Source organism: Natator depressus, chromosome 1 (assembly GCF_965152275.1).
Source record: "Natator depressus isolate rNatDep1 chromosome 1, rNatDep2.hap1, whole genome shotgun sequence".
In the NCBI taxonomy this organism is placed as follows: domain Eukaryota; kingdom Metazoa; phylum Chordata; order Testudines; family Cheloniidae; genus Natator; species Natator depressus.
The window spans coordinates 155625077-155641743 of NC_134234.1; the positions used below are offsets into that span (position 1 = coordinate 155625077).

Here is a 16667-nt window from a genome sequence, read left to right on the forward strand (position 1 = left end):
TTTTTAGTACCCCTGGGGGAAAAGCCCCTCTGATTGCTTGCTTTTCCTGCTTGCCCGCATCCTGGGGAAGTGCAGCCAAGCAGAGCTGCTGCAGGAAACAGGTAAGGCTCTTTCTCCCTCCCCTCAGGAGCTGACACCGTTCTCACAGAAGGGGAAGGGGAGGAGGGAGTAGAAAGAGACCAGCAGCTCCGAGCTGGTGGTCGTGGTGGTGGGGCTGGGGAGACAGGATTGATTTGGAGTTTGTGGGCAGGAGATGGGCAGATGTGGAGAGGATGACAGACCTCTCCCCCCCCACACTTTTTCACAGCACTTTAAGCATTGGCCCCCAGTGTTCTGGGCTGTTACTTGTTGGCTGGCAATTTGTAAAAAATTCTAGAGTGTTAGAAGATGTTGAAGGTATCTAACCACTATTGAACCGTGTTTTTGAGACAACATGATCAAAATATTCTTGGAATACATAAATCTAGTATCTTAATTGGTCCACTTACCATAATTGGCTATAATTAGTTTTGGTATATATACTGAGAATATAAATGAAATGATCTGCGCCACTCCATTGTTATTTAATTCAAGCAAGAATTACATTTGAGGATTAATTCTTCATCTCTGGAAGGAAGTAATCTTGCATTTGCATTATACTTTATTTGTAGTATAGAGTTTTGCTAGACAGCTGTAAATTAGCAATACTGATGTATTCATTAATAACAGCATTGTAATTACCAAATCTTTTTCAAGTGAACTGCCACCTCCTAACATGCCTGAGGTCACGCACCAGTATTTAAAGCCATAACGAATGTCACACACAGAGCAAACAAAACCTGAACTTCTCCTAAAACCGAGCCATTAAAAGCCTTGGGCTCGAGGCAGAAAGGAACAACAGTTTACCACTGTGTTCAGTTAGTGCAACTCTCTACAGTAATAGTTAATCTCAGAAGCCAAGCATTCTAGCAGTGGGTAAAAGGTTAAGGTATAGTTTCCGTATCATGGAACAAAGGAATGTAGAGCAGTTTGAGAAAGCATGTGTTAGTAGTGTCAACAACACACATAAATTTAAGCAAAGCCAAAATGGAAATGACATTTTACAGCTCATTAAATCTATTTTCAAGAGACAGATGCCAGGACTACATAAATTACTTTAACTGAAAAATAATTCACTGAGAGGTAAAAAAGTAGAGGCGCCATTACAGAATAGGGAATAAAGTTCTAGACTATAATAAATCTTGTTCTGAGCCTGCAGACTAAGTATCATTAGATAAAACAGAACACGAAATGTTCGACAAATTTCAGGAATTCAGTAACATTTTCAGCTTTAATGAGATTCCAAATATTGAGGGTCGGATTTCAAACCCATTGAAATCAATGGGAGTCTTTCTATTGGCTTCCAGGGTTTTTGGATTAGGCCCTTGATCTACACCAGTGGTTCCCAAAGTGGTGTCCCCGGACTCTGGGGGATTTTCTGTGGGTCACATGGGAGTCCCACCCTTAAGCCAGGGCCGGAACATGCTGAAGCAGCATTGTGGTATTTTTGCTGCATGGAGGATGCCATTTTGTTCTCAAAATGACATCCTCAGCACAGTGTGGCCTTCGCAGACTGTGCGTGACAGGTCACGCTGGCAGGGGTGTTCCCACACTGGTGGGGTTGTTCCAATAGTACAGGATATGAAAGGGGTCCCGGACAGTTAGCTAGTCAGATGCCAAAGGGTCCTTGATGGGAAAAAGTTTGGGAATCACTGATCTAAACAATTAAGCTATAGAGTGATGTGAAGTCATGCATTGTATTCCAGCTTCTCATAGGAAGGCATGCTCTTTTAATTAACATCCTGATAACAAAGTACATCTTTTGGTACCTTTGGATAGGATGGTACGTCCCTTCGGGGTGCCAGCTTCTTGTTTTCATCTAAGAAGCTGTACTTACAGGGACAGCTGGTCCTGCAAATGAAAAATTCAGCACTCAGCATTGGGACAACAGCAGGTGCATTCTCTTGAGTAGCACTGAATATAATAAAATATCTTGGTATGTGGTCACATAGAGGGTATGTCTACACTGCATCTTAAGCCTGGGTACTAACTCAGGTTTGAGCCCAAGCCCCACTTCCATTCACACACAAATCAGTTTAACTCAGGTCAGCGAGCACTCAGGACCTGGATCTTAGGACCAGCTAGGGGGTGGCTCCGAGCCCAAGTTCTGCTGTGACTGAGGTCCAAGCCCTGTGATTTTGCAACGTGGATGAAGCTCAAGCTGCAGACCCAAGTCAGAAGACCTGTGTGGTGCCACATGGATGTAAACCCAGGTTTACAACGCAGTGCGGAAGCTGAAGTGTAGGTTTGGAAACACCAAACCCACAAGCGAAGGTCCCACAGACCTGGCTTTACAATGCAGTGTGGACATATCCTTAGAGTTACACAGCTTCCCAATCTCACCTAACAATCTCATTTTCTCTAATCATAAGAAAGAATCAGGGCCAAGTCATTCTTGCCTCTGTATGAGGCAATATATAATTGAGGCCACCATAATAACTAAGAAACTCTCTGGAAACAAATGTAGGTGTATCTGAAATTCATTCATACTCTTTAATTTAATCATCTTTAATAGAATCATAGACTTTAAGATCTTTAAGAAGGGACCATTATGATCGTCTAGTCTGACCTCCTGCACAACGCAGGCCACAGAATCTCATCCACCCACTCCTGTAACAAACCCCTGACCTATGTCTGAGCTATTGAAGTCCTCAAATCGTGGTTTAAAGACTTCAAGGTGCAGAGAATCCTCCAGCAAATGACCCGTGCCCCACGCTGCAGAGGAAGGCGAAAAACCTTTCAATTCAACCGATTCAATATCTTTATTATCTTTTATGTAAAATAGTTCTGCTTGAGTTTAGCTTTCACTCCTAGATTCCTAATGTTTAGATTATCCCTTTTTATTTTAAAAACACTCAATAGTAAAACAAAAAGCAAAAAACAAAGAAAACTAAAAAAAACCCAAATCCAAAAAACTAAAAAACCAAAACCCAACAAAATCAAAACAACCTATCAACTTTGTTTCTTCCTTTCATAATTTTGGAAATTTCTATTATGTCACAACGTTTCCTCTATTCCAGTGTGAATATCCCAATCCTCTAACTTCTTCCTTGTAACTTTGATGTTTGCTATCATCTCTGTTGCTGTATTTTGTATTCTTTGCAAAGCAATTTTGGCTTTTGGTTGATGGTGATCAGTACTGAATACTAACAAGGGCTTTATGCATTAGCAGTATCACTGGTGAGGTCAGAGATTGTCCAAAACAGTCCTAAGAAATCAATCAGTTCATGAACATTAATAGTATTACTCTTTGTATTGTAGTAGCTCCTAGAGGTCCCAGCTGAGATTGGGACTCCATGGTGATGGCATTGTATGAACACTGAATAAGACAGTCCTTGCTCCAAAGAATTTACAATCTAAATACACAAGACGGACTAAGTACAGAAGAAAGGAACTATTATTCCAGTTTTACAGGCAGGGTGCTGAGGTGCAGAGAAACCAATGGCTAGATCCACAAAGGGGATTTAGGCTTAGCATTGCATCTCCTAACTTCAGGTGCTCTGCCTCCCACTTGAGCCCACAGCTCCAAGTCAGATGCTCAGGCTCCCTATACAATGCATGAGGAGAGTTAGGTGCCCAGAAATGGGATCTACAAAAGCCAGCACCTTGAATAGGGAGTGGCCTAAGCTAGCCAATAGGAAATACCAAGGAGAGGGATTTGGCCTCGGCCCTACCCCTCTCAGGGACTTAGGCGCCTAACTCTGGCCCAGAGGTTGGTACCTATATCCATTTGGAATTCACAACTGTGATCCTGCTCCCACAGGTGCTGGCTTCCTCCAGGCCCCAGGGGTGCTCAGTGCTTGACAAAGCCCTGGCTGGGATGATTTAGTTGGGGTTGGTCCTGCTTTGAGCAGGGGATTAGACTAGATGACCTCCTGAGGTCTCTTCCAACCCTAATCTTCTATGATTTTATGATTCTATGGTAGGCCTGCTCCAAGGCTCCATCTGAGCACACCTACAAGGTTAGGCTCCACAGGCGAGATAGTGGGAAACACCTGGTTTGAAGATCCCATCAGAGTTTAAGTGTGAGTGACGTGTCAGAACTTCAGCAGCTGTGCCCATGCCTGCTGCCAGATTTTTAGGCACCTCGGAAACTGAGGTACCTACAGGGTTAAGCAGTAGCCGAGTGCGGGTTTTGAGGATCTAAATTTTGGCCTTAAGCACCTGAAGTAGCAGTTAGGTGCCTAAATCCCCTTGTGGATCTAACCTTAAGTGACTTGCCCAGGGTCACAGAGAAAGCCTATGGCAGAACATGGAGCTGACCCCACATCTCTTGAGATGCAGTCCAATGCATTAACCACAAGAACGGCCTTCCTCATTATCAGAGCCTGCTATAGAAATGGGAATCTCTAGGCCGGATTCATCACTAGCCCACAGCTGATTTGTGCAGTTTGAGGGGGTACTAAACTCTGTAAACTCAGATTAACCAGTTTCTCCTGTCTAGTGTAGGGGGAATCCCCAGGTGGAGGACAGGCACATTAATGGCTCATAAGCCACACTCCTCCAAGCCCCTGTGCTAGGGGTATGATAGGAGAAAAGGTGGTGCGGTCCCACCATCCCTGCACCTGGCTGAAAGTAGCTATTGGGGGGAGGGCAGAGCAGCATGGAGCAGCCTTCATGTTGCTGTAACTTGCACCAATGCCAGGACATAATCAAGCACTTACGTATATGCATTACCTAAATTATACCCCACAAGCATCCTCATGTTATTAGCCTCTACAAGCTGCAGGTGCAAAAAATAGGGGCCTGCATTAACAATCTGACCCTTAGTGTGTGGGTAAGGGGAAGGGAGCTTTGCTCCTCTTCTTTGAAGAAGCTGATGTGCTTCTAACTGTATGTGATGACACTCCAGGAGGGGCATTTTAAGAACATATACGTTGAGCATTACTATTCTATTCTATACCATTAAAATATGACTATGTCTATATACATTTTAATAAACTGTGTAGTGAATGAAATACTGTGGTACGAAGGCTGGATGAAGTGCAAAGAAAACCACTACGTTGCTCTTGGATGTCTTTTTTAGACCCCTCATGCCGTGGGGAGGGCTTGTTTGCTTAGCAACTCAAGGATGAAGCTCCTCTTGCACTGAGTCAACACTCCTTCATGTCATTGCTCCAGCTGAGCCATGGTTGCTAGGGAAACTGGTAGCTACTTGTAATTACTCAACAACTTCAGTGGGGGTCCTTCTTCAGGACAATGCCACACAAGGAGCAGACTTTCCTTGCTTTAGAAAACCAAAGCAATTCACTGGGATCTTTGATTATATTCTGGTCCAGCTCAGGTCCAGCTGCTGATGCAAGAGCCATCTGTTTAGGCTGATGACTACAGTGGGTGGCTTATTATGCACGCTTTTAGGTCATTCGGCTTGGACCTCAGTCTTCCGTCTAAAAATAAGAATGAGTAAGCTGATACTTTTCTTTTACCTTGATGATGTGGGAGAGGGAGTATGTGTGTTTGTGGGATTCCTTGCTGCAGCCATACGTTTAATGGAGAATCTGAGATGTAAGTGGTCTCAATTAAAGTAAAAGCAATTAATTAATACAAATAATTAATTTTTCACTTTTACAGTGTTTTTCTCCTGAAGATGTCAAAGTGGTCAACTCCACTCATCAAGTCTCGTAATACTCATGTAAGTTAAGTAAGTATTATGGTCGGAAGGATGATCTTGTGATTAAAGTACACGATGGAGAATCAGGAGACCTGGATTCTAATCCTGGCCCTGCCACTGGGGGTATGTCTACACTGCAAAGAAAAACCCGTGGCTGCCCCGTGCCAGCCAATTTAGGCTTGCAGGGCTCAGGCTGCGGGGCTGTTTCATCGCTGCAGAGGCTTCCGGGCTCGGGCTGTGGTCTGGCTCTAGAACCCTGAGAGGTGGGAGGGTCCTAGATCCCGGGCTCCAGCCAGAGCCCAGCAGTCAATACAGCAATGAACCAGTACTGCAGCCCTAGCCCTGCATGGACCAGCCACGGTTTTTTTCTTTGCTGTGTAGACATACCCAGATTTACTACATGATCCTGTCAGATTGTCTCTCAACCTCGTCTTCCTCATCTGTAAAATGGGGATAACAGTGTAGTGAATTGGCCAGGAGCCCATGCTTTTGAAGCAGAGGGCTTCAAGGTTAAATGTAACTGTGATTTGACAGTAACTAGGTAATTAAAGCTGCTCCTTACACCTCGCTGGGAATAAAGGGAGAGAAAAGAATCAACTGGGGTTAGCCCAAGATTGGCCAAAAAGAACTCAAGAAGACCAACAGTCGCTGACTATAGTTACCACTACCTCTGAACAGTGGCCCCTGCTGGCACAGGTCCCTCTGACCTTAGGGGAACCAGGGTGCCTTGACCAACCACCATCAATCAGCAGTAAATGAAAAAAAACAATTTGATTTTATTTTTTTCACCTTTCATACTCTTTAACACATTGATTTCAACGGCATCACATCAACATAAAACTGGACTTTTGCCATGGTGAGGCAGGCCCCAAATTTCTATCTTTTTCTATTGCAAAGATGCAGCTGTTACAGATCTGCAGCCTTGCAGAACAACCGCAACAGCAAAGATGGGATCTCACCTCTCTGGTGCACCACCGACTTCAAGGAGGTGTGAACTCCACATTCCAATTGGGTGCATTTAAATCGTCACATTATTAAGCACAAGCAAGTTCATTCTTTCTTTTAAAGCCTACTTACTTAAATGCAAAAAACCTGTGTTAAATCAGCCTTATGACTGCCCAGTTAAAACCACAAAAAGACAACATTTCGGTCCCACAGCAATGTTAACTTGACTACATTGAATGTATGTAGTATTTTCTATTTCTGATTTTCTGGTTAAATGGACAGCTTACTCTATTGCTGCTCATATTACAAAATATAGACCACAAAACAACAGGATGTGCAGCACAAACGAGTCAAGACTGAGGTTAGAACAATAAGTTTTGCATTTCCTAATTTTGGTGTGATATTCACTGTGCAACCTTAAGGTAGCATTAACATAATTTTTTGTTCTGTCTCTCTCTGCATGCCTGCATGCACACACTCACATACTCTACAAAAAGTCAGGAATCAAACCGCCTCTCCTGCCCCCCCCATATGCAAATTGAATCTAACATATATTAGAACACAAATTTTTTTTCATAGATTCATAGATATTTAGGTCAGAAGGGACCATTATGATCATCTAGTCTGACCTCCTGCACAGCGCAGGCCACAGAATTTCAACCACCACTCCTGCAAAAAACCTCACACCTATATCTGTGCTATTGAAGTCCTCAAACCGTAGTTTAAAGACTTCAAGGAGCAGAGAATCCTCCAGCAAGTGACCCATGCCCCATGCTACAGAGGAAGGCGAAAAACCTCCAGGGCCTCTTCCAATCTGCCCTGGAGGAAAATTCCTTCCCGACCCCAAATATGGCGATCAGCTAAACCCTGAGCATATGGGCAAGATTCATCAGCCAGATACGACAGAAAATTCTTTCCTGAGTAACTCGGATCCCACCCCATCTAATATCCTATCACAGGCCATTGGGCCTATTTACCATGAATATTTAATTACCAAAACCATGTTATCCCATCATACCATCTCCTCCATAAACTCATCGAGTTTCATCTTAAGCCAGATAGATCTTTTGCCCCCACTGCTTCCCTTGGAAGGCTATTCCAAAACTTCACTCCTCTGATGGTTAGAAACCTTCATCTAATTTCTAGTCTAAATTTCCTGGTGGCCAGTTTATATCCATTTGTTCTTGTGTCCACATTGGTACTGAGCTTAAATAATTCCTCTCCCTCTCCAGTATTTATCCCTCTGATATATTTATAGAGAGCAATCATATCTCCCCTCAACCTTCTTTTAGTTAGGCTAAACAAGCCAAGCTCCTTGAGTCTCCTTTCATAAGACAAGTTTTCCATTCCTCGGATCATCCTAGTAGCCCTTCTCTGTACCTGTTCCAGTTTGAATTCATCCTTCTTAAACATGGGAGACCAGAACGGCACACAGTATTCCAGATGAGGTCTCACCAGTGCCTTGTATAACGGTACTAAAACCTCCTTATCCCTACTGGAAATACCTCTCCTGATGCATCCTAAGACTGCATTAGCTTTTTTCACGGCCACATTACATTGGCAGCTCATAGTCATCATATGATCAGCCAATACTCCAAGGTCCTTTTCCTCCTCCGTTACTTCTAATTGATGCGTCCCTAGCTTATAACTCAAATTCTTGTTATTAATCCCTAAATGCATGACCTTACACTTCTCACTATTAAATTTCATCCTATTACTATTACTCCAGTTTACAAGGTCATCCAGATCCTCCTGTAGGATATCCCTGTCCTTCTCTAAATTGGCAATACCTCCCAGCTTTGTATCATCCGCAAACTTTATTAGCACACTCCCACTTTTTGTGCCAAGGTCAGTAATAAAAAGATTAAATAAGATTGGTCCCAAAACCGATCCTTGAGGAACTCCACTGGTAACCTCCCTCCAGCCTGACAGTTCACCTTTCAGTAGGACCCGTTGTAGTCTCCCCTTTAACCAATTCCTTATCCACCTTTCAATTTTCCTATTGATCCTATTGATTTTGCTGCCAAATTCATTCCTAGCCATGCTAATGAAATTCCCTCAGATGCCTTAACAAGTGACTATGTAGCCGGCAGGCAAATCTGTGTCTGTCACGCTGCTTGCTGTAAATCTGGAGCAGTTCCATTGAGGTTAATGTGTTACTCCAGATTTACACCAGAATGACAGAGCAGAATTTGGCTCTAAGACCGTATCTAATATAAATGTGTTTTTTGAACTCTTGCATCACATTCATCTGGATAATCATAAAATTATAAAACCAAATTATTATATTTGAACAAATCTCCCATCTACTTCAGTGAAAGATTTGTCTGCTTAAGGACCAAAAATATAGGACTAAAATAAAGGACTAAATATAGAACAAAAGTGAAAGGCTTTCAAGACAACACACACAGTTAACTTCGCTTAGGAGATACCCTTTTTAGCAAGAGTCTGAATTGCCTGGTGTATTTCTCCTTAATATCCGTACCAGCAGTGTTAATAATCTCTTAGTTGCCGATATGTTTATCTTAATGATGTATTTTGGAGACATAAAGGTCCAACACTCCAGCTGATGCAGTGTATCACAACAAGATACAATTCCCTCTGCTGTTGTTTTAATTACAGCAAGTCTAAACTTGGTAATAGCTGATCGGTAGGGTGACTCCTTGAATTTAGAAGGAAATCCCTCATTGCTAGTTGAAACTGGAAGTCAATTCTGTAGAAGTGTGAGATCATAATTAGAAGAACTTTTATGTATTTATGTGATATTTTCCCAACTTCGATTTTAAATCTTAGTGGAGCTAATTAGAACACTAGCCTCTTACAAAATAAATGTTTTCTTTGACAGAAGTTTCTCTCTCTGCATAAAACGTGGTGCAAAATTCCTATGACTGGATGGCTGAACACAGAAAAAACAAGACATTAATCTCTGTCTGCAAGAAGATTTTTCTTTCAGTCATCTGGAACAAGCTTTTTTAACTACTGAATTTCCATAAATTCTTAAATGAAACCACAGTCTTTGCAAATGAAGCCAATGCCCTGCACAGCACTGAGCTGCTGATTTGCTTCTGTGTTTAAAAAACCAGAATGACTAAATTCAATGGAATTACTTCACCAGAGTTTGAATACAGAAATCCAGCTGGATTTTTCTTTTCCCCAATGGTAACTAAAGCAGAACTTACCTGGTGCTTCTTGCTGCCATTTCCTCCCTCATCTTTTTAATGTCACTCTTGCATTTCTCGATCTCTACTACTTTCAGTCCTTCCACTGTCAACAAAGCAAAACAACAGGGGTGTTACCATGGAGAAACATGAAGGATCTTATTTCATTAATTGTGCAGAATTTCAAAAGGGTTGTAACAGTGGGGTTATCCAGTGAGTCAACAGGTTCTTACATGCTGCACCAGTTCCCATACGTGCAGGAGTTACTGACACCATGTAGCTTTAAAATCCTTAGGAGTTTTCTGTTGCCAATTTTTGAAATTACCTCGTGTTTTAATTCACAAAATGGCTATAACATCTAATCTTTTCAGAGTAGTTAGCAACAGTCTACTGCTCTGTTACCTTTTTCACCCCCTCTTCCTTAGAACACTAATCAAAGGAATTAGTTGGCAAAGAACTGCTCCAGTAATGTGATAAGATTGCCAGACTGTACAGTCACAAAAGTGTCCTGCTAGAATTCAAATTCTTCATTAAGATAAAAGGTTTTAATTTAAAAAGTTCCCCCCAGGAGCAATAAGAGACTTTGAGAGGCATGCCTGGATACAGAGAAACCAAAAATAGACATTTTAAAAATGTCTTGGTGCTTAGAAATCATTTTATTTCAGTTAATTACCTAAAATATGTCATGATTCCTTGCGGATAAATTGTTGTGCAATCCAGGGTCATTGTTGCATACAGCACAGGAAATACTATACTCTCATCTCTATGTATTATAAGTGCCACAAGGCAGAGAGTCTGTGTTTATGTTGCAGCTTGTTTCAGTCCCTGCAGCCTTGAGAGCCTCACCCAGGTCCAATGCGTGGATCTCCCTCCCTTCTCACTCTCAGGCTACCAACATACTCAAGGACATAATACCAATCCATTTATTAAGCGCATATCATTCACAGTGTGATCATGCCACAGCTCATTGGTTTACTGTACTCACTGCTTACGTAGACAAGCTGATGTGCAGGAAACTCAAGGGAACTTTTAACTGTTGGATCAGTATTCATTCACTCTCTCTTAAAATAGTCATCATCCTACCCACCCATAGCATAACATGCAAGTGATGAAAAATTGCTTGGGACGGACATAACCCTGTAGATCAGCGGAGAACTCAGATTTCATCTAATTGCTAGTATCTACAGTTATTGCTTTTGGGTATGGGAAGGGGAAAAACACAAGGGATACACAAGCTCAATCCAGATTATTACATATGAGAAGAGGAAAAGGAGAGGGTTCTGAAAATAATTCATGTTTGACGAAAGGGACTTGGAAAGCACATTTCCATCGGAACATTTTGTACTTAATATTTTTAGGAGTAACCCTTAAGATGATTAGAGCTGAAAGGGATGAGAGAAAAAAGGTTTATTTATTCAGTGTTTGTTTGGTGTGCTTTTGACAGCACTTGGTGTATGCTCAATTTTACTGCTTTGTTGGTAGTCAGTTGCACTTCCTGTCTCATACACTGGTATGATGACCTCTGTGATGCATGACCAGAAAGAGTTAAGCATCTGGCAGGATAAATGACTCAAATTCAACCCTTAACAACATAAGGGGAGATAATGTTTGTGGTTTTGTGTTTTTACATATATACTGGTAGAGGTCAACAATGTAATCAAACAGTCCCTGTCTATGTGTATTCTGTTAATTCAGAGATCAAAAGGACATCTTAACATTTAAATGAACTGTAAACATACGATATCGCTGTATTCATAATTACCGGGGATGCTTAGGAACTGGGTCCACTTCAAAGTCCACATGAGTGCCTATTGTTCGCCTAAGGATTCCGAGCTGTTAAAAGAAGTCCTGAAACTATATGAAGATATTTGGGTCCCAATCGGTTTTATTTCAGATCTGCAGGAGAAGCCTAACCCATAAGGACTGAGATCCCAGTTCTGACTGGACAGCCCTGAATATAAACTGGATTATAACCTGTGAACTACTTCTGAAAGAACTCTTTGCAACTACAAAGCTCACCATCTCTGCTATGAATCTGAATCTCAAGAATTGTACTCATGTCTGTATGTATACTGATCTTTTAACCAATACTCTCTCTCTCTTTTCTTTTTAAATAAATTTTAGTTTATTTAATAAGAATTGGCTGTAAGCATGTATCTGGGTAAGATCTGGAATATTCATTAACTTGGGAGGTCATGTGTCCGATCCTTTGGGATTGGTAGAACGTTTTTATATGATGAATAAGATTTTCAGTAATCCTCATCATATTTGACGTGGGTATCTGGGTGGAGGCCTGAGGCTGGGTTACTATAAGGGAACTGTGTTGTCGGCTTCTGGGCAACCAGTGAGGTATTATAGAAGCTGTTTTGTGTTGGCTCGGTAAAGTAAGTATTGGAATATTCACCAGCTTTGGGGTTTGTCTGCCCCATTCTTTGCAGTTCACCCTAATTGAGTGACCTCAGTTGGCTCCCCTGGGACTCCGGTCACAGTTGCGCTTCAACTTTCCTCAAACCTGCTCACCATCAACACGGGAAAAGAAAACTAATATAATTATTTTTTAAAAGGGTGTTTTTAAAATTAAAAAAAATTAAGTGTTCTTCTCCTTCCTTACATAGCTTTTGGGCAGGCCGGAAACGGTCATGAAATTAATTTGTGGTCATGAAATTAATGTTGTTAGCATTGTACAATCACATGTAACAGCAGTTTAAATTGAGAGGCAGGGCCAGATTCTGCCCTCACTTTACATTTGTGAAATACTTTGTGGTCATTAAATGTAATGCCATCAACGATGCACCAATGAAAGATAGATAGATAAAGTGGTTTGAGCTCACTCATGGCCTTAGATGTCATTCCTTTAGGTGTCCTTTTCAGATAATGAATTTCAGCTATGGTTGCTGACCTATCTAATAACTACTGTGACGTCATAGATCTTTGAGCCGGGGAGCAGGACATTGACAAAAGGGTCATTTTTCTTCCTCCTGGCACAATGTGGTTGTGTATTTTGTTCAGGTGCACCCTGAGTCATGCTCCTTTGGGATTCACAGTTGCACCCTTGTTACACCCCTCGTTTAAGGCCATTTATTCTACTGCAGGATGCTTTGCTGTCTTAACTACACGTTTATCTACACGGGGAAGTTTTACAGGTATCGTTTTAGAGATATTTCTCCCCACTTTTATTTCAGCATAAAAATGGCTTTTTTGGGCGGGAGGGGGTTTAGCTGTAAACCCTTCCCAAGCAATGTAAGAAAAGGAAAAGTCACTCTTATACCAGAATAAGAGTGTCCCAATGAGGGTTGCCCAAGTATAAATACATTGGATTATATTGAGAAACTTTTCCTGTGTAGACAAGGCCTTACATACTTCAGTCAGTTACACCCTGTAGGTGTCCACTTGGCACCTATTTATACTTTTCACATCCCTTGTATGCCAGCACCTGGTCTCCATTGTAGAAGTCAAGAGCAAAGGAAGCAGCTGAAAAAAGCGTTATTTGCTTCACACTACTTATATATGATAAACTGCCTTGTTTATGCACACAGATCAAGGCCCTTTACATTAATTTGCAGCAACAAATACATTTTTAAAAGACCCTGTAGTTTAAAAAGGCAAATCCTGAATTCTGCACTGGATCATAACTCTTATTGAACTCAGTGGGAGTTTGCCTAAGTAAGGAGTTCAGGATCCAGCTCATTGCACTTATACATTTAAAACACGAAGACCTGGAATTATTTCAAAATGTTGCATACTTGGCACAGTTGCAAGATCTTGAGGTCAAATTCTGAGCAGATGTGTGCACTCGTAGACAGGAAAAAAGGAGCACCTCTTCACAAGCACTGGCTATTGGAGATGCGATCTGATCCATTCAGGCAGAAATAGCCCTGGATAGCCACATCTGTTGTTATTTCTATCAGTAGTGAAACCCAGTTTAAGGAGGAGCCTTGTTTGGGGAAAATTTGTCAGCTCTGTGAATGCTGGCTTCCCAAATCCAACTACCAAGCCCCATGTACTGCAGATACATAACTTATTTCACCATGTAGCTGAAATAAGACAGTTTGCAACTGTGACCCTAAAAGCATCCCAGTGCCAGAGGGAAAGGGACTTGCTGGTATCAGGTAATGAGTTTCAGCTGACCCAACCAATTCAGTGTGCCCTAACTCACTATGGTTATAATTTGTATCTAAAAGGTATCATGCAATACGTCACCGGAAAACTAATAACTCACTGATCGTTAATATTCTGTCAAGGTGTATGCAAAGAGTGCGGACAAAAACTCATGAGTATGTGCTAGAATTATATTCTTGACATGTGTTTGGTGTGTGTTGGCATCCTTTCGTCTGCGAGAGATGGTGGGAATTGTAGCCTACGTTGTAGATGGTTTGCAATGTCTCATGTGTCTGAATAGTCCAATCCGAGATTTGCATGATGTTTGGCAGTTATTGAAAATGTATGTATCTTGATTGGGAGCTGCTTGCTTCCTATGGGCTCTTTTCTCTTCAAGCTGTAGGAGCCAGTTTCTGTCATAGACTTTGATACCCTGATGGAGACAATGGCGCCACTTATTATGATCACTTACCAAGATTTCCCATTGGTCAATACCAGGTGTTTGGTAAGTAATGCATAAGCACAGTCTGCCTCCGAAAAAGGAATACATATTTGATTCTCTGACCAGACAGGTCTTCAAGCAGACAGTGAAAGTCCATTGTTACATATTAGGTAATCAAGGCTATCGAGCCGAAAAATGGGGGAGGAGATAGGATGGTGTCTATGCCCCAGGAGAGAGAAGCTGGGTCCGGGTTTTACTTTTCAAAGAACACATTGTAAAGGTTTACTTGTCTATAAAGACAGGAGGGCTGAACCTCAAGTGATAAGCAATTGAATCAACTGATTATATAGAATATTACTTTATTATAAAAGTTTATAGAGAAAGGTCTTTTCTGAAAGCTAATGACACTGGTGATTAATATTGTGAAATGTATATATTTACAATATATGAGGAAATGTGGATATTTTATGATATTATGCTTTACAAATCTGTGGCCAAACAGGAAGAAACAGGTACTCCCCCCCTGGACAGGAAAGAAGGTAGCTATTTTCCTGTCTCCTATGTAAATCAAGCAAGGTGGAATCAAAACAACTGAAGCCCCATTTACATACAGAGGGATGGGAGGCCCACGGGAAGGGAAGAACCAGCATGAAGACATCCTGCCTCTTGAAACAAAATAACTGAACTTTGCAAGATATAAGCAAAGACAGAAGTCACCTTTGGCACTCATCACTAACAGACAAAAGAAACCAGAGCTCTTGCAAGCTGAGAAAAATGGGTCCTTCAACCAAGATGGCGGGGTTTGAAGTCTCTGGAAACTGAATATAGGTTAGAAACCTGCTTAGGCAAAGATGTTTTACCTAGGAAGACAAGGGAAGCCAGCATCTTGTACTTTTGTGGAAGGTCCTGACTGAGGGAAAATCAGCCATGGCTGGGAGAAAAATGTCTGGTGAGAGAAACCATCTTGAACACAGCCTGTACGTTGCTAGATTAAGTTTTAGAACTTCTAGATGAGTTTTCACTTTTATTTGCTTGTAACCCTTTCTAACTTTATTCCTTTTACTTGGCATCACTCAACCTATGTCCTGTTGTTAACAAAGTTGATTTATTTTTAACTATAAACCAACTCAAAGCTGTGTTTAAATGGAAGAGTGCATTTACCCTAGTTAAATTAATAAGCTGTGATGTGCTTTTGTGTCTTTAGAAGAACACAGAAACCTTAGCATTTCTCTGAACTGTCCAGGAAAGGATGGATATTGCAGAGCACACAGTTTTGTGGAAACAAGGCTGGAGGAAGCTAGAGTGGGGCTTTAGACAGGGTGCTGGGGTCAGAGCTGCTGAACCAGGGCTGTCTAGCACACAAACACTTCAGGGTGTGACCTGCATCCTTGTAGGCTGCTTTTGAGCATTCCAGGCTAGAAGCTACAGCAGCAAAGCTCCGTAAGGAACCCAGTGTGGCAGGGCCAGTGGTGACATAACCCTGCACTGGTCTGGATTGAACCCTGAACCATGTGACAGCAACCTTTCTTTATCTCCTCCCATTCCAGCTGGCCTGCCTGTGCTGAAAGGCTGTGCATGCAGAGTGCATCTGTAACTGGGGTTTAGTAAGCCACCAGGGAGAGAGCCAGTGGAAGAAGGAAGCATTTGGCTGGCTGGCATAGTTCGATAGAGCACTCACTCTGGTGTCTGCTCTGTATACCCGTTTGATGGGGAGACCCACAGAAGTGTTGGCCTCACCTGCTCTGGTCCATGGATTCTGGCAAGCTGCTTGTACTAGCCTAGAGTGAAGAGGCATTGCTGCAGCTGCGGTGTGGCAGAAGGTTCTGTCAATTTCTGTCTTAAATGTGCCTATGCCCGTGGAGCATATAAATGAGAACTTGACCATGTCAAAACTGTGCTGTATGACAGTGCTTTATGTGTCCTATTGCCCTCTTTTCCATAGGTCTATTTTATGCACTACACAGGCTGAAAAAATAAAGATCAGTTTATATATTGAAAAATGCTGCTTTGAACTTTACTTTCTTGCTGCAGAGTAACTAAGAACAATCATTTTACTGTTAAAACAATAAGGAAGAATAGAAACAATAATAGAGCCTTGCAGCGTTTTAATCTGCAACCAGGAAACAGGGGACGAAAGGCGTGGGTGTTCTGTGTTTACAATTCCAGTTTCGGCCAAGGTAATTTAAAGCCTCTGCCTCTTTAATAAAAAGCACAGGTAGCCTTTGTTGTCTAAACTATGTGAAGTCACACGAAATAGATGTAGTTTATTGTATAAATGCAGTATATTTATCGGTGTGGACAATATAGTATTTTACATTTTACTTACATTACATAT

At 41.7% G+C, this 16667-nt stretch overlaps 1 protein-coding gene across 1 annotated transcript in view; it reads right to left on the reverse strand.

Moving 5' to 3' along the window:
• Nucleotides 1–16667, reverse strand: part of PDE9A (phosphodiesterase 9A) — an 81756-nt gene that overhangs the window by 28227 nt on the left and 36862 nt on the right. The window contains exons 7-8 of the mRNA XM_074969494.1: nt 9814–9898; nt 1848–1929 (exon numbers count right to left, since the gene is read on the reverse strand). Coding sequence (XP_074825595.1) covers nt 1848–1929; nt 9814–9898 — 167 coding nt within the window. The remainder of the gene's footprint in view (nt 1–1847; nt 1930–9813; nt 9899–16667) is intronic.